Below are 25,282 nucleotides of genomic sequence, written 5' to 3' on the forward strand. Positions count from 1 at the left end.
CCTGTAAGACCCCTGACGTTAGGGACAGTGACAATGAGTTACAGGATTCGTTGCCCCAGGCTATGGGGTCCTGGAAGACAGCAACCATACAGTGCATGCTCTGAGGGTCTGAGGACCATCCGAGTGGAAAGGGGACCACCTGGGCTTCTGGTCTACCTGTTGCAGAGGCATAACACTCTTATTTAGAGTGCAAACAGACTATTTAATCCATTCCAACCAAGCATTCGCGTCCCTATGTACTGTTTCTATAGCTGTAGTTTGTCTTAAGTCTTTAACTTACATAATTGTCACTTTGGAAGTGTCATTTCCTGAACTTAAGGGGGGGGGCGGTACTAGATCTGAATCATTTCTAGAATTCTGCGTTTGAGTTCTATCTTTGGTAAAGGTAGGCTTTGAATTTTGTCTAATTAGTTTTAGAGAGGAGACTCCTATAGGATCTTTTCTTCTAACATCAGCTCCCAATCTATAGTTCCCTATTATTGAAGGTTCTCTAGTCATGGTTTTGGGATTATCTATAATTAAGAGTAATGGATTGATTGCACTGTTAGGATTTGCAATGGGGGGCTGGGGTAGACCTTCATATGAGCTAGAAGTCCATTACCAATATTGAGTGGTCTATCGAACATCATTCCAGTTATTACAGGGACCTCTCAAGGCACTATATTTATGTTTGTTTCTCACTGTTCTAAAGGGGAAAGACATTTTTCAACATTGGACAATTGTCTCTGAGACTTCTCTTGTCTGCACGGGTCAATAGAACAGGGAGAGATGCCATAGTTGCATCTACTATTAATTTGATTGGCTGGTTATAGGCAAAATTGCTTTGCATCTCTCTCATGGCACAGGTACATTTTACCCTTATTAGCTTCTAAACCCAAACTATGTTGTCAGAGACACATTAGAACTCTTGAGCCCTAGACCCCTCTTATTCTGGTTTCATATTTACTCCTGTACCCTGAGTTTTCTGCTACTATAAACAGGGATCAAGGAAGTGAGTAAGACATTTCTAGTCCAACAAGAATGGTAATACTGAGAAGACTAGCCTCGAGACAAAGATAAGGATATCGAGACTTGAAACCCTAATTGAAGCAGCTGGCCACAGGCAGAATAGCCATGAAGATAACGCCTAGAGCTGACAATTGCAGAAGGAACTCCATTTTCAATAAGTCTACATCTCTTGATGAATAGTCAACATATCATTCCTCTTAATCAATGTTTTAGCCCATTCTTAGAGGAAGAGAACCCATACTTTTATAAGTTCCAGTGCACCTACATTTTACCAGGTCTGAGAAGCAGCAACTCAGTGGGACTAGTTCTTTAGACCCCCAAGAGCCAGAGGGACTAAAGAAAAATGTGACAATCTGGCAGAGGTGTGGCAAGGCAGCCTCTCAGCTTCTTTCCAGGGTCACTTTGAGAGGTTCTCTAGGTGGAGAATGTGTTTCCCACTAGTAACTACATTTCTCTTTGGGAGAGTCCCTTTTTACCGGTTCCTTTATTTGAGTAGTTAGCCCACTCCTCCGTGGTTGGCTGCCTCAATGGTCAACTGTAACAAGGAAGGGCTCTCACAGTTCTGCTGGAGTCTGTTCTCTTTCCAGGTCTGGTCAGAAGTGATGAACACTGAATTTGAAGGGATGGGTTTGGACCAAAAGTTCTTTTAACGTCTACAGCATAATATAGTTTTCCTCCTCTTAAAAAGATGAAATACATACATACAGGGTAGCCCACATTTTAACAACAACAACAAAAAGGTTTTCAATTTAGAAAGAGTATTGGTACACCAAATATCTTTTTTTTTTTTTTCCCCAAATGTCTTTTAAAACAGTATTTTGTTCTCAGAGGATCTGAAACATTAATACAAAAATAAAATACATACAAACAAAGTCTTGAGCAATGTACAATTAAAAAATAATTGTTATCACAACAACCAAACAAATCCTTAACTATACTTTAAATGGATTAATTTATACAATTTTACTGTAGAAATAAAATCAAAGATATTAAAATAGAACAAAACAACTTCTCAATGCCTGATTCACATTTAAGTTTCACCTTGTATGGGTAAACTCAGAATTTTGCATTGAAAGCTCAAACAGCCTATGTCTACATTTATCTTAAGAATTTTATTTGGAAAAACTACCATATTGGCTGTAGATCCTTTCTCCCTTCTATGGGGATAAGGTATTATCTTCTATGGACCACCTCCCCAGCCACACACACACTTTTTTTTTTTTTTCCTTCCATTTTGGCCATTCTCTCTTAAAATGTCCTACTTTTTCACATTTAAAGTATCTGTTTTCTCCTCTGGCTGTTTTTGGGTTCCTCTCTCCTCCTGTTTTGTCCTGACTGTGGGAGTTGGGATCTCAAACAGCATTGGTTAATTATCCTTCCCTGAATTGCCTGCCGGAAAGAGGTGGTGGTGGTGGTGTGGAGTCAATTCTGACTCATAGTGTCCCTATATATGGTTTCTAAGGCTGTAAACCATTACAAGAGCAAAAAGCTTCATCTGTTTCCCATGGAACTGCTGGCAGTTTCGAACTGCTGACCTTGAGGCTTGTAGCCCGATTTGTAACCATTATGCTACTAGAGCTCCTTGCTTTAAGGTTGACAACATAGTTTCGGCTTTCTGTTTCTGGTTTTCTTTATCCTGTTTTACATATACCTTTTCAATTTCTTATAATAGACCTGTTTTTCCAGTTTTCTATTCTTTTTGTGTTGTCCTTTTACAAATATCAGGCCAAGTATTAGTGACAAAACGGAACTTTAACACTCCTTGGCCCAAAGGATTTTTTTTTGGGGGGGGGGAGGGGGTCTCCTGAATCAGTTAGGGGTACACTGAGGATCCCAATTTCTCCTCTTCCTAAGGGACTTTTCAAAGAGGAGAGTTCAGTGTTGTGAGTTGGGGATGTAGGAGAAAGGGCAGGATTGTAAGGCAGAGGGTAGAGATAAAAGGGGGTCCCAAGGGGAAGAAAATTTTTCTTTCTTCACCTTGTTATCTCTTGTCTTAAGTGCAAATAGGACAACAGGACCCTGTCTCCAGCATAGGGCATAATCTATTTCCTCATGAGGGATAGGAGTTTTCTTATTGACATATTTAATTAAAGATTGGCAGACCAGTCCTCCTCTGAGTCAAATTTAGGCCAAAAGACAGTTTTAAACATTGGTTCCTGTGTCCAAAAGAAACAGCAATATCTTATCATTTGTTATTTTTATTTCCCTTTAGTCCGAGGGTTCTCTTTGCAGTATTTTAATATTAATCCCAATGGACTATCAAGGGGGATTTTGTTGTTTTGGGTCCCATTTTCTCTAGAGATTCTTTTACTAGTGTTATTTCCCATCCCGGCTACCTGTTTGTGTTTCCAAAGAGGCTCAACCTACACCTATACTTGGAGATTTCTTGCTCTCTTTATTTTCACTTCATCCGTCTCTGGCTGCTTCCCTCTCGGGAATGTTGGATTCCTCTTAGCAATTGGTGCGTCAGTATAAACCCCCGACTTGGATCGAGTCCTTGACTCGATACCACCCTCAGCCGTATGAGGTGGTCACAGAACCGCGGATCAGGACTCCACACTCGCTTCGTGCCCAAGGCACGTCTCATTCACACGCAAACAACCTCCGGGATGTCCCAACCACCAAAGGAAGTACTGTTTGCCCCCATGATTTTCCTTACCTTTGGTTCGTGCACGAAGTTACTTGGTTGCCATGTGGTGCTCGAGTATGCCTTTTTCCCACTTTGCCAAGGGTCCGGATTTATTCACTTCCTTGGGAGACTTCAGCAAATCTCACCCGAAGGCTGCTGTTGTTAGGCCCCAGATGGCCTTATCTGGTAGGAGACCCCAAAAAGATCAACAGGACTCGAGTTCGATGCAAAAGCAAGAGGTTTATTTGCCAACGTGTTGAGGTCAACCTTCACAAGAACTCCTGAAACTAGGAGATAAAGGCAACCCCTATCTTTTTGTTTCATTACTTTTTATAGGGTTACACAAGGCAGATTTCGGCAACAGTGCATAAGCATTTTGCAATTGGTGAACATATTAACCTTTAAGCTGATTGGTTTTGGCATAAAGTAAGTATTCTGACCTTTATGCGGATTTGTTTCTGGCGGTCAATTTGTCCGTTTCTTGCAGGTGTGGGGTATTTCCAATGATGTTTTAGGGCGGCCTAACCTAATTGTTATGACCTTTAGGGGAAATGTCTTTGCTTGTATATTTCCTGGCAGCTGGGTTTAGTCATGCTATAGATAAGCGGAGGCCTAGGTGCTTTTGGATAATTTTTGAAGCCATGCTAAAGTTTGGTCAAGTAAAGTGTCAATCCTTCCATCCCCCCTTTTATTAGTTACTGCTCCAATCCTGGAGCAGTTTGCTCATTTTCTGGGTAAGGGTGTTGGAGTGCTTGGTACTGCTGTCTAAGGATCATAATTTGTATGGTATTGATCCTGTCTTTTACGAAGGTAACCAAGCGATTGACAATACATGGACCTAGAGTCACAGTTAATAATATAATTATCAAAGGGCCTAGGAGGGTAGATATTAGGGTTGTCATCCACAGAGAAGAGTTTCACCAGGCCTCAAACCAGCTTTGTCCTTGTTCTTTATCTCTCTTTCTTTTGGCTAGGCCTTCTCAAATTTTGGCCATTGAGTCTTTAACAGCTCCTGAATGTAAAAGCAACATTCCTCATTCAGGGCTGCACACAATCCTCCTTGTTGTAAAAACAATAAGTCAAGCCCTCTTCTATTTTGTAAGACCACTTCTGATAAGGAAGTGAAGGACTCTTGGAGATGGAAAATGGAATTCTCTATTCTTTCTATATCTAGATCTATGGCTGTTCTGAGACTCTGATATTGTTGCCCTTGTCGGACTAAGGAGGTAGCTCCTGTGGTTGCCCCCGCTGCTCCTAATCCTAATAAGAGCGATATTGTTAGTGCTGTAGCTAATTCTTGTTCCTTTCTGATTAAGTTCCCCTGCCATTTATCTAGGAAATTCGAATACTCATGATAAACTAATCTGGGTGTTAATTGTGCTAATACACAAAAGTCTTTTGTTGTATTCAGGACCTGAGTATGTACGCAGGAAGTCAATCCAGATGAACATGCCCACCACCCATTTGGGGTGGCAGAATATAAGTATCTCTCTCTTTGTTCTGTATCTCAACACAGAGGTGCTGGTGAGTCTGAGGTATTACGCCTACACACAGACCTCATCCTGACACTGATTGAAGGGTCAACTTATTTCTTTGAGCTCTTTGGCATGTGGAAGGATTCACGCTGGTGGTTATAGTAGTGTTAAAGGCAATCCCTTCATAATAAGGGGATTTTACATCAAAGCACAGCCAACAGGATTCAGTTAGGTTAGGGTTTGACATATTGAGAATTAAGGCCATTTCATTAACTAACTGTAACAAGGGATCCTCTTGGTTGGTGGGTCCGGCTATGCTAGTTGTTGTTACTCTGATCTGGGCCGCAAGGTTAAGGGTTACTGATCTTGATGTCCCTAGGGGTGGATTTAAGGGGTTAAGGACTTTATTTGGTCCTAAGGCTGTTTTTATTATGGTAACTGTTTGCCTTATCATGAAGATTACCCCATGCTCACGCTCAGCCTTATAAACACATATTCCCCAGGTCCTGCCTTTCGTCCACTTGGTCCACTGTTTCCCTTTCTCTGTAAACCAAATCACTATAGGATTACACTTATACTGTTTACAAGGTCCATTCCCATGCCAAGTACCTTTTTAAACTGAATCCTGCCCCGTTAGGGGATCCCACTGCTTGTCAGCCCCGACACTCTTTGTTAGCTAATCCTTTGCCGGAATGATTTCTTTTCACAGTTATTAAGTCCCATGAGGAAGAAGGTTTCCAATATGTATCCCCTGTTGTTTCACAACCCCATAATGCACAAAAGAAATGCTCTGGTCCTCCACACTTATAGGCCTGAGCCGTGCTTCTCCCATCCTTGGGGCATACATAAATGGGAAGTGTCCTCAGCACTGCTCTAAGGGTGGGATGCCCACATCCAGCCCCAGCTCCTATCCCCTAGACCGATCAATGTCTGCTACAGTCAGTTTTCCCATTACATTCCGGCACCCCTCCATGGCTGGGTTCAAACGTTGGCACATCCCATGATCCTGCAGCTAACTGGCATACGTCAACTGTTATAACAGACCACCAGGTGTTAGGGGTCACCTGCTTGGACACTGATGCAACCACTTCTCCCATGTGGGAGAGGATTTGCCAGGTCAGCTTCTGAGGTAAGTGAGGGGACCCTTGGATCCATGGGGTGAGGGCCAGTAGGATCAGGGTTTTTATCATAGTCACATTTCAGCTGTCTTCACAATCTTTAGCTTGAGGGGGTTCTCTGGGTGACGAGTAGTCTTCCAGTCGGTCGGAGGCTTTGCTGGTTTGACGTGAGAAAGATGAACCCAAGCAGCAATCCCATCCACTTTCAGTGCCGTGGAGGTTGTCAGCAACACCTGGAACGGGCCTCTCCACTGGGCCTGTAAGGATTCGGAGTGGTGTCTCCGAACAAACACCCAGTCTCCCACGTGGTAGTTATGGGCCTGTTCTGGGGTACCTGTTTTATAAAGGGCACGTAGTTTAGGCCAGACTTCTTTGTGAGTAATGTTGATAGCTTGTAATCTAGCCATCAAGTCTCTGTCGGCTTGATATATCATTGTGGGTGATTTCAGGGCTGGGGTCAACGGAATTGGGGTCCCATACAAGATTTCAAAAGGGGTCAGTTTAAACTGGTACGAGGTATTCCTAACCCGAAACAAAGCCAGAGGCAGAAGCACCATCCAATCCACGCCAGTCTCTAAGGCCAATTTGATTAAGGTCTCTTTTAGGGTCCGATTCATCCTTTCTACCTGCCCTGAGCTTTGAGGACGGTATGCACAATGTAGCTTCCAGTCGGTCCCCAGGAAATCACTTACCCCTTGACTCACCTTAAACACGAAGGCTGGGCCATTGTCTGACCCGATAACTCTAGGCATACCAAACTGTGGCAATATTTCTTCTAATAGCTTCTTGGCTACCATTGTAGCTGTGTCTTTCTTAGTAGGGTAAGCTTCTACCCATCCTGAAAAAGTATCTGCAAAGACTAACAGATATTTATAACCATATCTTCCTGGCTTAATTTCAGTGAAATCTACTTCCCAAAAAACTGACCGATCTTCCCTAGGCCTTTTTCCCAGGGGAACAGCTGATGGGTAGGCATTAACTTTCTTGCATACCTCACAGTTTTCTACTACAGTCCGTGCCAGTCCTCTTATCCCTGGTATTTTAACTCCAGAAGTACTAATTGCTTGTTCTAATTTTTGTTTCCCAAGTGTGTATACCTATGCATTTGGTGGAGGAGGGCCGACGCTTCTTTTTCTGGTAAGATCATTTTTCCCTCAGCTGTCCTCCACCAGCCATCTCTGTCCAAATAATTGGTGGGACACTTCTTAATTCCTGAGAGTTCAATATCTGAGTATTTTGGGGATGGGTCCCCCTTGGAGCTCCCCTCTCCTGGATAGGAGACCAGGAGGGCCATATCGATGTTTTGTCGGGCTGCTCTCTTAGCTGTTTCATCAGCCAACCGATTCCCTCTGGTTACCGAGTCTGATCCTTTTTGGTGCCCGGGGCAGTGGATTATACTCACTTTTTGAGGAAGCATTAAGGCCTGGAGCAATGCCATGATTTCCATTTTGCTTTTTATAGTTTTTCCTTCGGAAGTCAGAAGTCCCCTCTGCTGGTATATGACACTGTGTACGTGGGCCGTGGCAAAAGCATACCTCCTCTCCATGTATATGTTAATTTTCTTCCCTGCTGCCAGTTCCAAAGCCTTGGTTAGGGCTATGATCTCCGCTTTTTGGGCGGAGGTTCCTGGGGGCAGTGTTCTGGCCCATATAACTTGTACTTTTGTTACAACTGCCGCCCCTACTTGCCTTTTTCCGTCATCTAGGAAGCTGCTCCTGTCTGTATACCATGTAGCTTCAGCATCTGACAAGGGCTGGTCCGTAAGATCTTTTCTCCATCCATGAGCCTCTGCTAATATTTCGGCACAATCATGTATTGGTGGGTCCAAGTCCGGATCTGGTAGTAGGGTGGCCAGATTGAGCAAGGCTGGCGACAAGAATCGGATGCGCTCTGTATTCAAAAGGAGGGACTGATAATGAGTCATCCTGGAATTAGTCATCCATCGGTCAGGAGGTAGATGGATTAGACTCTCTATAGCATGAGGGACAGTAATAGTCAGACATTGTCCCATAGTCAACTTATCTGCGTCCTTGACTAATGTAATAGCTGCTGCCACTACTTTTTGACAAGGGGGCCAACCTGCCGCCACAAGGTCTAACTTTTTTGATAGGTACACTACAGGTCTTTTCCAGGGGCCTAAGGCTTGAGTTAGCACCCCTTTTGCTATCCCTTTATTCTCTGCGATGAACAATTGAAAGGGCTTATTGACATCAGGTAAGCCAAGGGCTGGGGCAGAGGTTAAAGCCAGTTTAATCTTATCAAAGGCTCTGTGCTCCTCAGGTCCCCACTCAAAAAGAATGTCTTTTTTTGTGAGAGGGTACAAGGGGTTCGCCAGTTCAGCAAAACTAGGGATCCACGGTCTACAGAATCCTGCCAATCCTAAAAATTCTCGGACCTGTCGCGGGGTCTGGGGTGGTGGACTATGCAATATAGTTTCTTTCCTTGCTGGTGAAAGCCACCTCTTACCGTCTTTCAATAGGTGCCCCAAGTAACTTACTTGCTTTTGGCAGATCTGGGCCTTCTTGGCAGACGCGCAATAGCCAAGGTTCCCTAATTCAATGAGGTTTTTTTGTTCCTTCAAGACACTGATCCTGACTCTCAGCCGCCAGTCAGTAGGAGATCATCCACATACTGAAGGAGGGTTACCTGTGAGTTGTTAATCCTGAAGTTGTATAGATCCTGGTGTAATGCTTCATCAAAGATCGTGGGTGAATTTTTGAATGCTTGTGGTAATCGAGTCCAGGTCATCTGTCCATATAATCCGTTTTCGGGGTCCGTCCATTCAAAAGTGAAATAAACCTGACTCTTGGGAACCAGGGGCAGGCAGAAGAAAGCATCTTTCAAATCTAAAACTGTGTACCAGGTTCTGGAGGGAGGGAGAGAGTTCAACAAGGTGTACGGGTTTGGTACAGTAGGATGCACATCAAGCACCCTCTTATTTACCTCTCTCAGGTCCTGCACTGGCCGATAATCTCCCATCCCCGGCTTCTTGACTGGAAGCAGGGGCATATTCCAGGCTGATTGGCATTTAGTCAGTATTCCTAACTGTAATAATTTGTTAATATGGGGTTTGACGCCTTCACGGGCTTGCTTTGGCATAGGGTACTGTTTTACTGCCATCGGGTCGGCATTTGGTTTAAGTTCAACATACACAGGAGACTGTCTTTTTGCCAGACCTAGGCCAGCCGTTTCTGCCCATGCCTCCAGGTACTTGTCTAGCCACCACTCCATTGTCGTCTCGGGAGTAGGGCATCTTTCATACAATTTATATTCATCTTCTAGCTGGAGAGTTAGAACTTGGATGGGGTCCCCTTGTGGCCCTAGCAAATGGGAGCCATGTGGCCCGTATTTGTGTTCCCATTTTGGTTAACAGGTCTCTTCCCAACAAGGGATAAGGACAGTCTGATATCACCATAAACGAGTGGGACACCTGGCCCACGCCCAGATCTACTGTTCTTCAGGTGGTCCATGAATATTGTTTAGTCCCTGTGGCTTCTTGGACCCATGACTTTTTATTAGATATTGGCCCACCTGGTGCCAGGAGTACTGAATGCTGTGCTCCAGTGTCCACTAAAAACTGGGTGGGAGAACCTGTGCGGAGGCGGTGTGGAGCATTTCGTGTCTTAGCAGCTCTGAAAGCAGTGTGTTCAGCGAGGCTGCCAGGGAGCCTCAGTAAAGAAGGCCCAAGAGGTTGACAGCTTCGATTGAAGCGCATTGAGCGGCGACTGCAGCCAGGAGTCATGAGCGATAGCGGCGAACAGAACTACGGCAAGCAGGAATCCCGTTCTGCTTCCAGAAGTGGAAGTGCTCATGGATCTGGGAAATCTGCAAGGCATACCCCTGCAAGGTCTCGCTCCAAGGAAGATTCCAGGCATTCCAGATCAAAGTCCAGGTCCAGATCTGAATCTAGGTCTAGATCCAGAAGAAGTTCTCGAAGACATTACACAAGATCACGTTCTCGGTCACGCTCCCATAGACGATCCCGTAGCAGGTCTTATAGTCGAGATTATCGCAGACAGCATAGCCACAGTCATTCTCTGATGTCTACTTGCAGGCGTCATGTTGGGAATTGGGCAAATCCTGATCCCAACTGTTGCCTTGGAATGTTTGGATTGAGCTTATACACCACAGAGCGAGATTCAAGAGAAGTGTTCTCCAAGTATGGCCCCACTGCTGATGTGTCCATTGTATATGACCAGCAGTCTAGACTTTCAAGAGGATTTGCCTTTGTATATTTTGGAAATGTAGATGATGCTAAGGAAGCTAAAGAGTGTGCCAATGGAATGGAGCTTGATGGTCGTAGGATCAGAGTCGATTTCTCCATAACAAAAAGACCACATTCTCCAACACCTGGAATTTATATGGGAAGACCTACCTATGGCAGCTCACGCCATCGTGATTACTATGACAGAGGATATGATCGTGGCTATGATGATCGGGATTACTACAGCAGATCATACAGAGGAGTAGGTGGAGGAGGATGGAGACCTGCTCAAGATAGAGATCAGATTTACAGAAGGCAGTCACCTTCTCCTTACTATAGTCATGGAGGATACAGATCCCGTTCCAGATCTCAATCCTACTCTCCTCGTCGCTATTAAAGCATGAAGTTTGAAGACTTTCTGAAACATGCCCTAGAGTTGGGATATTGATTGTGGACAATATTTTTTATTGTCTCATGTTTAAAAAAGTGAACAGTGCCTAGTGAAGTGAGGTGACTTTTATACCTTTGATGATGACTACTTTGGTGGCGTTAAAATGCTGTTTTCATTCTGCATTTGTGTAGTTTGGTGCTTTGTTCAAAGTTAAGTGTTTTCAGAAAACTATGTTTTGCATGTATTTTTTTACAGTCTAAATTTTGACTGCCGAGAAGTTTTTATTGTACAAAACTTCATTTAAAGGTTTTTTACTGAATCCAGGGTATTCTGAAGATCAAAGCCTGTGTGTAAAATGCTACCAAATGGCAAAAAAGTTAACAATAAACAGTTTGATTTTTAAAACAAAAACACAAAAAAACTGGGTGGACTTCCCCTCCACTCTTAAGGTTACCCTGGGTTCGGGGAGGGGCTCCGAACCCCGTCCCCCCTAGTCACTATCTCCTTCACCTTCTAAGGAGAGGACTCGTGCTTCAGGTGGTCTGTCTTGTCTCTTTCTATATTCTTTGGCCTTTTTCTGGGGGCACTCTCTGACCCAATGCCCTTTCTCTTTGCAATCTGTACACTGGTCTTTATCTAGTGGGGGTCATTCGTTTTTTGTTTGAACACTTTCTGTCTTTCCTTTTCTTCCATATTCTCTACTCCCTCTAATGGCTGCTGCAAGAATTCTTTCTAAATTCTTATCCTGCCTTTTCCCCTTCTTCATCTCCTTCTGCTCTTCAGTCTCTCTATTATTATACACTTTTTCTGCTACTTGCACTAATTCCCTCAATTACTTATCTTGTAATCCTTCTATCTTTTGTAACTTTCTCTTGATATCTTTACTAGCTTGATTGATAAAAGCCATGGCTACTGTCGCTTTATGGTCCTGGTGAATGGGATCATAAGGGGTGAATTGCCTAAAGGCTTCCATGAGTCTCTCTAAAAAGGATGCTGGAGACTCGTCTGGTCCCTGTCTGATATCATAAACTTTGGTCAGATTAGTGGGCCTTCTGGCCGCTGCTTTGAAACCTATCAACAGAGCCTGGCAATAGATTTTCAGGCGCTCCTTACCTTCAGTTGTATTATAATCCCAGTCAGGTCGCAATAGCGGAAATCCTGCATCAATTATGGCAGGGTTCCGAGATGGGATCCCGGTGTCAGAGGGGACATGTTTCCTAGTTTCTAAGATAATACGGTCACGCTCTTCAGTGGTGAAGAGGACCTGTAGAAGCTGTTGGATATCATCCCATGTAGGCTGGTGGGTAAAAAGTGCAATTTCAAAGTGATTAATCAGCCCTTTGGGATTTTCAGAAAAATGGGGGGTTTGGGCCTTCCAATTATAGAGGTCTGCTGAGGCAAAAGGCCAATACTGCATGGCCTGATTCCCGCCCACATCGATCGAGCCATAAGCCCATAGGGGAAGGGCTGCAGTTGTGTCTGGGGAGGCAGCCCTCCAGCTCCTGGTGCCTAAGGCTGGTCCCTGGAGATGAGGCTCATCTGGTCACGTTTCCTGGGAGCATTCTGGTAAAGGAGGATAAAGGGGCGCCGCAGCAGGTGGCTGAGGTAATGGAGGAGGCAATGGTGCTGGAGGAGGAGCAGGAGCGGACGGTGGTAAAGTAGGTGGGTACTGAGGGGGAAAGTCTAGGATATGATCATCACTCTGGTTCTGGAGAACCGGTTTATCTCTCCCAGGTTTTTCTTTCTTAGCTGTATCTCCACAAACTGCCATTACCTGTGTGGAAGGATTAAGCGGGAGAAGGAAAGATTTGGCCCACTGGGGTGGATCTTCTACCAGGCTTTTCCAAGCCACAATATAAGCGACCTGGTCCGGATGCCCGGGTGGACCTTTCTTAAAGACCATTTCTTCTACTGCATAGATGGTTGGCAGATGGAAGGTGCCTTCTGGTGGCCATCCCACGTTGAAGGTGGGCCACTCTGAGGAACAAAAAGTATACATTTTACCTTTCTTTATTTCTACTGAAAGGTTCATGGCTCTCCTTTTCACTTCTTTAAAGTGAGACATAACTAAATCTAGGGGTTTCGATGGCGCCTGTCCCATATCAGCGTATACCGTCAGTCTCAGTCCAATACCACACACAAGAACACTCACACAGACAAAACAGCACACCACTTGGTGCTTCCGAACCCAAACCAAGTATTTGCTCGGCAAAACCGGTCCCTGTCCCTTAGCCGGGGAATTCAGGTAACAGTAGGGCCTCCATGGCCCTTCCCGAAGAGTCTGAAGCATCCTTCAGGACTCCTGTGGCTGGCAGCGTCGCAGCATGTCTGCCTACTGCACTCTAGCCACCCGTGCGTTCCTCTGAATGCCCAAGTCAGACAAAACGAAAGTAAAACACGAAATACGAAATACGATCAAGCAGCCAATACTCATGCACTCAGATGTCCAACAGAAAATTTGAGCTCGTATTAATTCTGGCCGTTTTCCTCCGACTCGAGGGTCTTTCCCGATGATCTGCGTGGTCTCCGATCCCGTACAAGCTCCCAAGGTTAGGCCCCAGATGGCCTTATCTGATAGGATAAACGATCAACAGGACTCGAGTTCGATGCAAAAGCAAGAGGTTTTGCCAGCGCGTTGGGGTCATCCTTCACAATGAAACTAGGAGATGAAAGCGACCTCTATCTGTTTGTTTCATTACTTTTTATAGGGTTACACAAGGCAGATTTCGGCAACAGTGCATAAGCATTTTGCAATTGGTGAACATATTAACCTTTAAGCTGATTGGTTTTGGCATAAAGTATTCTGACCTTTATGCGGATTTGTTTCTGGCGGTCAATTTGTCCGTTTCTTGCAGGTGTGGGGTGTTTCCAATGATGTTTTAGGGCTGCCTAACCTAATGTTATGACCTTTAGGGGAAATGTTTTTGCTTGTATATTTCCTGGCAGCTGGGTTTAGTCATGCTATAGATAAGCAGAGGCCTAGGTGCTTTTGAATAATTTTTGGAGCCATGCTAAAGTTTGGTCAAGTAAAGTTTCAGTCCTTACACTGTAACTGGACAGCAGGACGCATCTCCCTCAGAGGAGAAGGCTAAAACTGCTTCCCAAAGGGAATGGGAAATCCCATACGACCCCCAAATTGTTAGAAATGAATCCCAATGTCACATAAAAGACACTTGGTGAGACTAAATTACCTTGGCAAAGTAAAATTTACTCTTGCAAGAGGGTCCGTGCGCATAGCTGTACATACACGAACAGGCCAGTGAGCATACCGAGTGGGAAGTCCACTCGGGTTTTTAATCCCTGACGCGAGTCTCAAGGCTGTGTCTCACCCTATTGGCTAGGGTTTTGACTGCACAATCTATTCCCTTACTCGCTTGGCTAGTTCAAAATTTTAAGGTGCACATTCCTACTTTAGGAAAAGAAGAGAGCGATCAAAGTCGTTGCTCCAGGAAGCAGTTTAAGGAAAAAGAAAGTTATCATGAATTCCTTACTCCAGAAAGTAGTTTAAAGAAAAAGAAAGTGACCATAAATTCTTTACTCATTTCAGGAAGTAACCAAAGAAAAAGAAAGAGATCATAAAGTCTTTACTTCAGGAAATAAAAAATGTTACCCAAATATAATAAACAGGATTATAATTTTCCCCCCACATGGTGAAAGTGTTTTATGGCACAATTGTGAGTAATTGTTAACAGGATGAATTGTGATTGTCAGAACTTTAATTGTAGAAGACATATAACTAAAAGCAGGGAGTAGTTAATCTTTCATTTCAGGAACAAAAGCGATCCCAGGACCATCAAGAAGGAAGAGCATGAGTGAAGTGTGAGATCCCTACTTAGAAAAGCAGAGATGATGGCAGACGCAGTAGTATGGAGAGACAAAGCAATTTTGGGATCTAGGCCCATGAACTGAGAAAGGTTGTGCCCATGGGTTGGCAGAATGTGCCCATTGGAAATTTAAATGAATACATATTTTTTGTTTTGTAAGTGTACATCATATTTTTTGCTGTGTTCATTTGTGAAATATAAAATGTAAATGGGGAGCCACAGGGAGGAAGCAGTATATCTTTTGTTGTAGGGAGGAGGTTTTAATCATTGAGATGAAACAAAGTGTATAATTTGTTGAATGTAAAGCTGATGATCTTGTCTGTAAATCTTCACTCAAATCACAATAAAAAGTTAAAAAAAAAAAAACTAAATACAGGGAGGAAGTTGAAAGAGTGCTGTTACATTGTGGGGATTGCAATCTCACAAAACAAAGTGTGGATTGTTGAATAAAAACCCAATATGTTCTGTCAACTGTAACACAAACCACAATTAAAGCATTAAAAAAGAGAGAGAGAGAGAGATTAGAGAAGAACCTTATAGGGCAATGAGTTTATATTAATAAGGAAAGAATGACTTTAAAAAGGAGGGTGAGAATGGTTCCACAACTCAAACAATGTAATGTCACTAAATTGTACATATAGGAATTGTCAAATTGGTGTATGTTTTGCTGTGTATATTCTCAACCAGAAAATTAATTAATTTTAAAGGGAAATATATTTATTGTAGTAGAAATATATATATTGTAGTAGTACATCTAGATGGATCTTGGCTGAAAGCGGAGAACACCAGAAAGATGTTTACTTGTTCTTTATTGCCTTTGCAAAGGACCTCAGTGGTTTATCTAGAAATGTTCTAATTTTGCTACTATTTGGGGGACATACTTTCTCTTACTTCAGTATAAGATTCTTGGAGGGCAATTTTTTCTTTCAGAGTTTTGTATATGTCTTCTCACTGCCTTCTTGCCTGCATGGTTCCTACTGAGAAATCAGAGCGCAGTCTTATTGGATCACCTTTGTAAGTTACTTTTTGTATTTTCCAAGCTTCTCTCAGGATTCTTTCCTTGTGTTTGATTTTGGAAAGTTTCATTATTATATGTCTTGGTGATTTTCTTTTGGGGTCTATCCTGTTTGGAATTAATTCAGCTTCTTGTGTGCTTATTGTCTTGCCTTTTATGATGTTAGGGAAGTTTTCTTCCAACAACTCTTCAACAATTTTCACTGTGCTTTTTATTGCCTCTTCCTGTTTTGGAATTCTAATCATGCGTAAATTATTCCTCTTCATGGTGTCCCACTCTTAGTCTTTCTTCAGATTTTTTTCATTCATTTTTCTGATTGTTTTTCTGGCATACTAGCATTGAGAGTTTTATATTCAAGCTCTCTAATTCGAGCTTCCATTGCTTTGAATCTACTTCTTTGCCCTTTCAATGTATGGCCCATTTCTGAAATATTAAATGTCTTCTGGAGTTCTAGTGGCAGGTTTTTGTACTGTTTCAATTTTTGCATTTGTTTGTTCTTAAAATGTTTTCCTGAATTATTCTACAGTTTTTTCTGTGTTCTATCTTTCCTTCATCTTTCTGTCAGTCTTTTTAAGGTACCTAGATATCATTCTTTTAAATTATTTTTCAATTCATTCCATTACCTTTTCTTCCTCAGAAATGTTCTCTGGTTCTGCATCTTATTCATTTGTTTGTGTCTTTCTTTCTTGTGAGCTAAAATGCTTTTCTCCAGCACATTGTGATGTTTTCATATTGTATTTAATTGATGATTGTTGATGTGTTCTTAGACTTTCACCAACTATCTCCTATGGGTGTAGTTAAATAATGGAAAGGTGTGCATTGTTCACTGTTCATGCACCTCAAGTTAGGGTGGGTTTGGCTGTGTTGATGGCTGTCTATCATTGATCAGGTGGTATAAGACCTTGCCCAGTGAGTGGAGCTGGTGGATGACAGTGATAGAATTTTTTGGCTCAATTGTGAAAAATTATTAGCAAGATTAATGGCAATAATCACAGCTACAACTGTAGAAGATGTGTAACTAAAATGGGGAAGTAGTTAAGTTTTCATTTCAGGAACAGATGATCCCAGGACCATCAAGAAGGAAGAGCATGAGTGGAATGTGAGATGCCTACCTAGAAAAGCAGCCATAGAAGATATGGTGGCTGTGTGCCTGCAGATAGGAGGCTGGCAGGCAGAATGTGCCCTTTGAACACTTAAATGAATATATATATTTTATTCTGTAAGTGTACATCTAATATTTTTGCCTTGTTCATTTGTGAAATGTAAGATGTAAATGGGTAGCCACAAGGAAGAAGTAAGATAACTATTGTTGCAGGGAGGGGATTACAATAATTGAAATGAAATAAGGTGTATAGTTTGCTGAATGATGATCTTATCTGTAGAACTTCACCTAATTCACAATTAAACTTAAAAAAAAAAATAACAACATGATCTTTTAAAAACAAACAAAAAATCAAGATAGTTGCTTTGCATCTGGCTGGCCATTCACCAGTCTGTCTCCCTCTCAGCTTCTCCTCCCTCTAACCTGTCTTTTGAAGTTCAGGGTTCCAGGATTTTGATCTCTGTTTCATTTGGTTTCTCATATCTCTGTTGGAGAGAGTCTGCCTAGTCCGCTGTCTTGCCAGAAGTCTTTGGTGACAGAAATTTTATTGCCAAGATAACCTGATTTCACCCCATGATACTATATATTAGAGGAAACATCAGAAGGACTCAATCACAATGCTATTAGAATAAATCAGATGTTGGTATTTTTAACATTATACACAGTTGTCACAGATTAAAAGAACAGAAACACTCCTTTTTTACTTGAAATGCCAGAATGGGCAGAAACAGAAGAGGCTCTTCCCAAGGTTTTGGACTTTGAAGTTATGGAACTTTATTCAGATATCGATGACTTTTGAGGTTGCCTTACCTTGGAAACTTGAGTTTATGGACAGCTTAAATTTATATTTTATATCTACTTTCATATTCCTTACTTTTGTACTACATGCCTTAGGTTTCCATGCAAATAGTTTGCCTTAATAAATGAGTGTTAACTTAAAATCATTACCTCATACCTGACCCTCATTGTTCTTTTTACTAGTTTTGTTAAGTAACATAAGTTTTATTTCTTTGTATAAGTGAACCTTTACATGTGTCTTAAGCACAAAAGTTTTCCTTTATACATATTTCTATAGTAGTATTTGTGTATCTGTACTTTTTTACCTAGATTATTAATACTATTACTGTTATTCTACCATTCATCTGTCAGTTTGTCTTGCATGTTGTTGTGATTCTGGAAGCTATGGCACCTGTATTTTAAATTCCATCAGGGTCAACCATGGTAGACAGCTTTCAGCTGAGCTTCCAGACTAAGACAGACTAGGATGAAAGAGATACAGACTATTTCTGAATATTTAGTCACTGAAAACCTTATGAACAGTGCTAGAACACTGTCAGATAACACCAGAATATTGACTATTGAAACATGATGAAGGACATCAAAGTATTGTCAGATATAATGCCAGATGATGAGCACCTCAGGTGGGAAGACACACAAAATACGATTGGGAAGAGCTGCCTCCTCAAGTAGAGTTGACTGTGATGGCATGAATGGAGTAAAGCCTTCATTTGCTGATGGGGCACATCACAAAATGAAGCAGAAAAGCTGTAATTAATAATAGGAACATGGAATGCACAGAATATGAATCTAGGAAAATTAGAAATTGTCAAAAATGAAATGTAATGCACAAGCAATTAGTGTGCTGAAAAGGACAGGTTTTGGCCATTCTGAATTTGACAATTACATGGTTTACTATGCCGGGAATGACAAATTGAAGAGGAATGGTGTGGCATGAATTGCTGAGAAGAACATTTCAAGATCTATCTTGAAGTACAACACTATCTATGATAAGATATTATCCATATCCCTTCAAGGAAGACCAGTTAATACTACTATTATTCAAATTTACACATCAACACTAAAACCAGTGATGATGAAACTGGAGAATTATACCAACTTTTCAGTCTAAAATTGATCAAGCATGCAATCAAGATGTATTGGTAATTACTGGTGATTGGAATGCAAAGGTTGGACACAAAGAAGAAGGATCAGTAGTTGGAAAATATGGCCTTGGTGATAGAAATAATGCTGGAGATTGCATGATAGAATTTTGCAAGAGGAATGACTTATTCGTTGCAAATTCTTTCATAAAACACTATACACTTGGACCTCAGCAGATGTAATACACAAAAATCTATTTGACTACGTCTGTGAAAAGAGACAGTGGAAAAGGCCAGGGGCAGACTGTGGAACAAGCTGAAGCTAAAGAAAATTAAAATACACATACAGGAGCTAAAATATGAACTAAAATATATCCCATATGAATTTAGAGATCATCTGAAGAACAGATTTGATGTATTAGACATGAAAGACTGAAATCAAACAGGAAGAAAGCAAAAGGTCATTAAGACAGGAAAGAAGAAAAAGACCAAAATGGATGTCAGAAGAGACTCTGAAGTTTGCTCTCCAACATAGAGATGCTAAAGCAAATGGAAGAAATTGAGGCGGTAAAAGAGTGGAATAGAACATTTCAAAGGACATCTTGAGAAGACAAAGTCAAATATTATAATGAAATGTGCAAAGACCTGGAGTTAGAAGACCAAAAGGGAAGAACAAGCTCAGCTTTCTCAAACTGAGAAAACTGAAGAAAAATTCAAGCCTTGACTTGAAATATTGAAAAATTCTATGGACAAAATACTAAATGATGCAGAAAATATTTGAGAAGATGGAATACACAGAGTCACTGTACAAAAAATAAATGGTCAATGTTCAACTATTTCAAGAGGTAGCATATGATCAAGAGCCTATGATACTGAAGGAAGAAGTCCAAGGAGCATGAAGGCATTGGCAAAGAACAAGGCTCCAGGAATTGATAGAATACAAATTGAAATCTTTCAATGAACTGATGCAACACTAGAGGCACTCATTTATCTGTGCCAAGAAATTTGGAAGGCAGCTACCTGGCCAACTGATTGGAAAAGATCCATATTTGTGCCCATTCAAAAGAGAAGTGACGCAATGGAATGTGGAAATCATCTGGCAATATCATTTACATCACAGTGTATGCATCAGTGTTGTTGTTGTTAAGTACAAGTCAGTTCCGACTCATAGAGACCCTGTATAGGGTTTCTGAGGAGCAGTTGGTGAGCTTGAACTGCTGACCTTATGGTTCAAACAGACCTTGAAGTCCAATGCATTAACCTGCAGTGCCACACCAGGATTATATATATTTCACAAATATATATGTATGTAAGAAAGATGAAGTCTTGCCATCTTGGCTTCTAAGGAGCAATCTGGCTGTACTTCTTTGTTTGTTTTCCTAGCAGTCCATGGTACTTTTAATGTACTTCACAAATACCGTAACTCAAATGCATCAGTTCTTCTACAGTCACCCTTATTAATTGTCCAACTTACACATGCATATGAGGCTAGTGAAAATGCCATAGCTTGAATCAGGTGCACCTTAGCCCCTAAATTGACATCTTTGCTCTTGAACACTAAAGAGGTCTTATGAAATAGATTTGCCTAGTACAAGATATCATTTGATTTCTTGACTGCTGCTTCCATGAGTGTTGATGGTGGATCTAAGCAAAAAGAATTATTTGACAACTTCAATCTTTTCTCCATTTATCATAATGTATTTATTGGTTTTGGGGTGGCACTGTAGGATAAGCACTGTTTGAATCATCAAGTTGGTGGTTCAAACTCACCAGTCACTCCTTGTAAATCTTATACAGGGTCACTATGGGTCAGAACTGACACAACAGCACTTAACAACAACAACATTTATTTATCCAGTGGTGAAAACTTTTGTTTTCTTTACATCAAAAGGGAAAAAAAAAGAGGGGAAATGAGAAACAGACAAAAGAAGGAAAAACAAAATGAGCTAGAAAGGATAAAATTCAAGGGATTGGAAAGAGAAAAAGGAGGAGAAAGAACAAATGAAAACAATGAAACAGAAGGGAAAAATTGAATCCAAAACAAATGCAAAAATACAGTGTAGTTGTTGTACCCAGACAGGAGAAAACTCTGGGGACTCCTACAAGCCAAGGAGTGCACAAATTCATTTCCTTTCTTCTTTTCTCCCACTTTTGATCTTTCTGTTCTACTGTATTCTCTTTTCATATTTTCTCTTCCTGGTTTTTCCAAGTTTTCTTTCTTTCTTTTATTTTCTTTTCTATAGCTCCATTTTTCTGTCTCTCTTTTCTCTTTTTAGTTATTATGTTCTTTTTTTTTTTTTCAGGTTGCTGCCTGTTTTTAATTCTTTTTTTTCTCCTTTATTATTATTTTTTTTCATTGTTGGTTTCTAGATTATTCTGTTTTTTATTTCTTGTGTGTGTTGGGGTTTCTCTTTCTCACTCAACAGGAGATGGCAACCATGCCCATACAGCCCTGACACAACTGTACCCTCTGTGGCTTCAAACACTGGGCAAGAGCCAATAACAGCCCCTATACCAACTGACTCATGAGAGGTAGCAACCAATACCAGCCAAACCCATACCAAACTGAGATGCACCAACAAAAAATGGAGAACCGTACACATGTCTAATGGTACATATGCCCACAGGAGACAGTTGATGAAAGCCTAAGAACACATTAACATACAATCATAAATTGAATACAAATACAAAAACACCACAATGTCCTGGTGACAAGAGACAATCTTAGCTTACACAAAGAAAAAAGAAAGAATGGCACAAACAAATGACCAAGATGCAGAGCCAGAAAACATTTCTGAGGAAGAAAAGGTAATGGAACTAACTGAAAATGAATTCAAAAGAATGATATCTAGGTACCGTCAAAGGGTTAACAGAACATGGAAGAAAGCAAGGACAACACAGAATTTTTTTTTTGAGGAATTCAGGAAAACACTACAAGACCAATAAAATAAATGCAAATTTTGAAACAGTACAAATCCTGCCATTAGAACTCTATCTAGAACATTAATACTAAGATTTCAAAAATACATTGGAAGGGCAAAGGAGTAGATTTGAAGCAATGGACGCCCAAATTAGTGAACATGAAAATAAATCACTCAATACTAGTATGCTAGAAAAACAATCAGAAAAAAAGAATGAAATAATCTGAACACAGCCTAGGAGTTATGTGAGGCACTATGAAGAAGAATAATCTGTGGATTATCAGAATTTCGGAACAGGAAGAAACAATAAAAAGCACAAAGAAAATCGCTGAAGGATTGTTAGAAGAAAACTTACCTAACATCTGTAAAGACAAGAAGTAAGCATACAAGAAGCTGAACAAACCTCAAACATGATAGATCACAAAAGAAAATCACCAAGACATATAATCAAACTTTCAAAAATCAAAGACAAGGAAAGAATCCTGAGAGCAGCTCAAGAAAATTGAAAACTTACTGACAAAGGAGAACCAATAAGATAAAGGTCTGATTTCTCAGCAGAAACCATGCAGGTGAGAAAGCAATGCAATAGCATATACAAAACTCTAGAGAGGGGCAGAAAATTTGCCAATCAAGAATCATGTACCCAGCAAAACTGTCCTTCCAATATGATGGTGAAATTAGGACATTTCCAGATAAACAATAATTAAAGGAATTTATAATAAAAAGCCAACATTACAAAAAATACTAAAGGATGTAGATGTTCTTTGTACTTAGAACCAACATCAGACAATAACCTGAGACTAACATACATGACAACACAATTCTGAACTCAATTCTGATATATAAGTATTTAAAGTAATATAAAACTATAAGATTGAATATAGGAAACCAGAGATATCAATGTATAAGAAGTCAACTACAAAACAAAAATTGGAATAGTGTAGAAAGAGAACTTCCAAATGGCAAAGATTTAGTATACATGAACACAACAGAAATAGAAGTAAAAAGAAATCACACAAAATAAACACAGCACAGAAAAATATGTGGAACAAAGAAACGATCAGCATCACACACACACACACACACACACACACACACATACACACAAACTCCATAGCAAAATGACAGTAACCAATTTATACCTATTGATAATTGTCTGTAATCCATCACATAAATAAAACAAAGGGGAAAAAATCACATGGCTATATCAATTGAAGTAGAAAAGGTATTTGGCAAAATCCAACACTAATTCCTAATAAACACACTCAACCAAATAGGAATGGAAGGTAAATTCCACAACATAATTAAAGGAATCTATATAAAAAAACAGCCAAAATGACTCTTAGTGAAGAGAAACTGATGTCATTCTTGTGAACAGAAACCAAAAAAGGATGCCCTTTATCACTACTCCTATTCAATATTGTGCTGGAAGTCTTAGCCAGAGCTATAAGGAAAGAAAGGGAAACGAAAGACATCCAGATTGGTAAAGAAGAAATAAAACACTTTCTATTTGTGGATGACAAAATTCTAAACATAGAACATTTCAAAGACTCAGCAGAAAGTTTATTAGAACTCATCAATAGACTTGGCAAAGTGGCAGTGTACAAGATCAACATACAAAAATCAGTAGGATTTCTTTATACTAATAAAGAGCACTCTGAAAAGGAAATCAGGAAAGCAATATTATTTACAACAACCAAAAGACATAAGATTTAGGAATAAATCCAACCAGAGAAACAAAAGCCTTATGTAAAAAAACTACAAGACACCATTACATGAAACACACACAAAAAAGACCTGCAGAAATGAAGGAATATACCCTGGTCATGCATTGGAAGATTTAACATTGTGAAAATGTCAATACTACCCAAAGTAACCTATAGATACATCGTAATCTCAATCCCATCATTTTTTAAAGAAATGGAAAAACTAATCACTAATTTTATGTAGAAAGTAAAGAGACCCTGGATAAGTAAAGCATTATTTTAAAAAACAAAGTAGGACGGTTCTCACTTCCCAATCTTAAAACAGCCACAGTAGTCAAAACAGCCTTGTACTGATACAACGAAAGACATATAGGTCAATGGAACAGAATTGAGAACTCAGACGAACTTCTACAAAGGGCCAAAATGCATGAAATGGAGAAGAGACAGTCTCTTCAACAAATGATGCTGGCAAAATTGGAAATCCATTTACAGAAAAATGAAATAGGACCTGTATCTCACACCATATGCAAAAAAATGAAATCAACATGAATTAAAGACCTAAATGTAAAATCTAGAACTATAAAGAGTATCAATGAAAAAATAGGGATTCACTTAGGGACTCTGGTACATGGCATAAACACATTAGGAAATATAACTGAAAACATACAATAGAAGACAAAATAGATGCATGGGACCTCTTCAAAGTAGACACTTCTGTGCATGAAAGAATTTCATCAAAAGAGTAAAAAGAAAACCCACAGACTGGGAAAAAATATTTGGTAATGGCATGTCAGACTCCAAAATTTATAGAACACTTCAATACCTCAAAAAGAAGAAGACAAACAATCCAATTAAAAAATGGGCAAAGGACATAAACAGACATGTCACCAAAGAAGATATTCACATGGCCAACAAACATATGAAGACATGCTCATGATCATTAATTGTTGTTGTTGTTGTCAAGTGCTGCCAAATCAGCTAATTGTGACACTGTAAAGTGTTCCCAAGAAGCAGCTGGTGGGATTGAATTGCCAAACTTGTGGTTTAAAGTCCAGTGCTGATCCTACAGCACCACACCAGGATTCCAGTGAAATACAAATGAAACACCATTAGAGAAGTGCAAATAAAAACAACAATTGGATGTCATCTTACTCTAGCAAACTTCCAAAAAAAAAAACAGAAAACAACAAATGCTTGCAAGGGTGTGGAGAGACTGGGACCCTCCTACACTGCTGGAGGGTCTGTAAAATGGTACAATCGCTATGGAAAGCATATGGCACTTTCTCATAAAGCTGGGAATAGAAATACAGCATGACCCAGCAATCCCTTTACTTGCTCAAGAAATAAGAGCTGTGACATGACTAGACAGATGCACACCTATGTTCATTTCAGAGTCATGGTGTGATGCCATAGGATAAGCATTCAACCTCAAGGTCGGTATGAACTGCAAGGTTGGAGGTTCAAACTCACCAGCTATTTCTTGGAAACCTTATATAGGGCCGCTATGAGTCGGAACCAACTCGGCGGCATTTAACAACAACAAATGTTCATTGCAGCACTATTAAATTTAGCAAAAAAGATGGAGACAGCCTATATGCCCGTCAGCACAAATTTGGTTAAACAAACCTTGGTACGTACACACAATGGAATATTATGAAATATGGAAGAATAGTGGCAAATTTACAAAACACCTCACAACGTTGAAGAACCTAGAAGACATTTTGCTGAGTGAAATTAGTCAATCACAAAAGGACAACTATATTATGAGACCAGTGTGGTAAAAAAAACTAAGTAAATATTTTCTTGCTAAATGAAACATTCTGTGATGGTTAAAAGGTGGGGGCATAAAAGTGTTAGAAATGAACAAAAAGACATGTCTCACAAAAAGGCACTTGCCTATAGACCAATAACCCTCATGAACATAGATGCAAAAATTCTCAACAAAATACTAGCCAACAGACTCCAGCAACACATCATGATCAAGTGGGATTCATATCAGGGATGCAAGG

General features: G+C 40.4%; 1 protein-coding gene and 1 pseudogene across 4 annotated transcripts; one reads left to right on the plus strand and one right to left on the minus strand.

The window, feature by feature from the left end:
- Positions 1-6,304: 6,304 nt before the first annotated feature.
- On the minus strand, positions 6,305-12,926 carry LOC102819236 (annotated as a pseudogene).
- On the plus strand, positions 9,858-11,221 carry LOC102812130 (transformer-2 protein homolog beta-like). 4 transcript variants are annotated; one of them, XM_006876196.1, is made up of 2 exons: positions 9,971-10,696; positions 10,754-10,831. In XM_006876196.1, exons 1-2 carry the CDS (start codon positions 9,971-9,973, stop codon positions 10,829-10,831), a joined length of 804 nt encoding a protein of 267 aa, XP_006876258.1. The 4 variants fall into 4 exon arrangements, with proteins under 4 accessions (XP_006876256.1, XP_006876258.1, XP_006876257.1 ...); XM_006876195.1 differs by having other exon boundaries at positions 9,971-10,664; positions 10,719-10,831; XM_006876197.1 differs by having other exon boundaries at positions 9,971-10,077; positions 10,180-10,831.
- Positions 12,927-25,282: the final 12,356 nt, after the last annotated feature.

Source organism: Chrysochloris asiatica, unplaced genomic scaffold (genome assembly GCF_000296735.1).
Source record: "Chrysochloris asiatica unplaced genomic scaffold, ChrAsi1.0 scaffold00363, whole genome shotgun sequence".
NCBI classification, from domain to species: Eukaryota; Metazoa; Chordata; class Mammalia; order Afrosoricida; family Chrysochloridae; genus Chrysochloris; species Chrysochloris asiatica.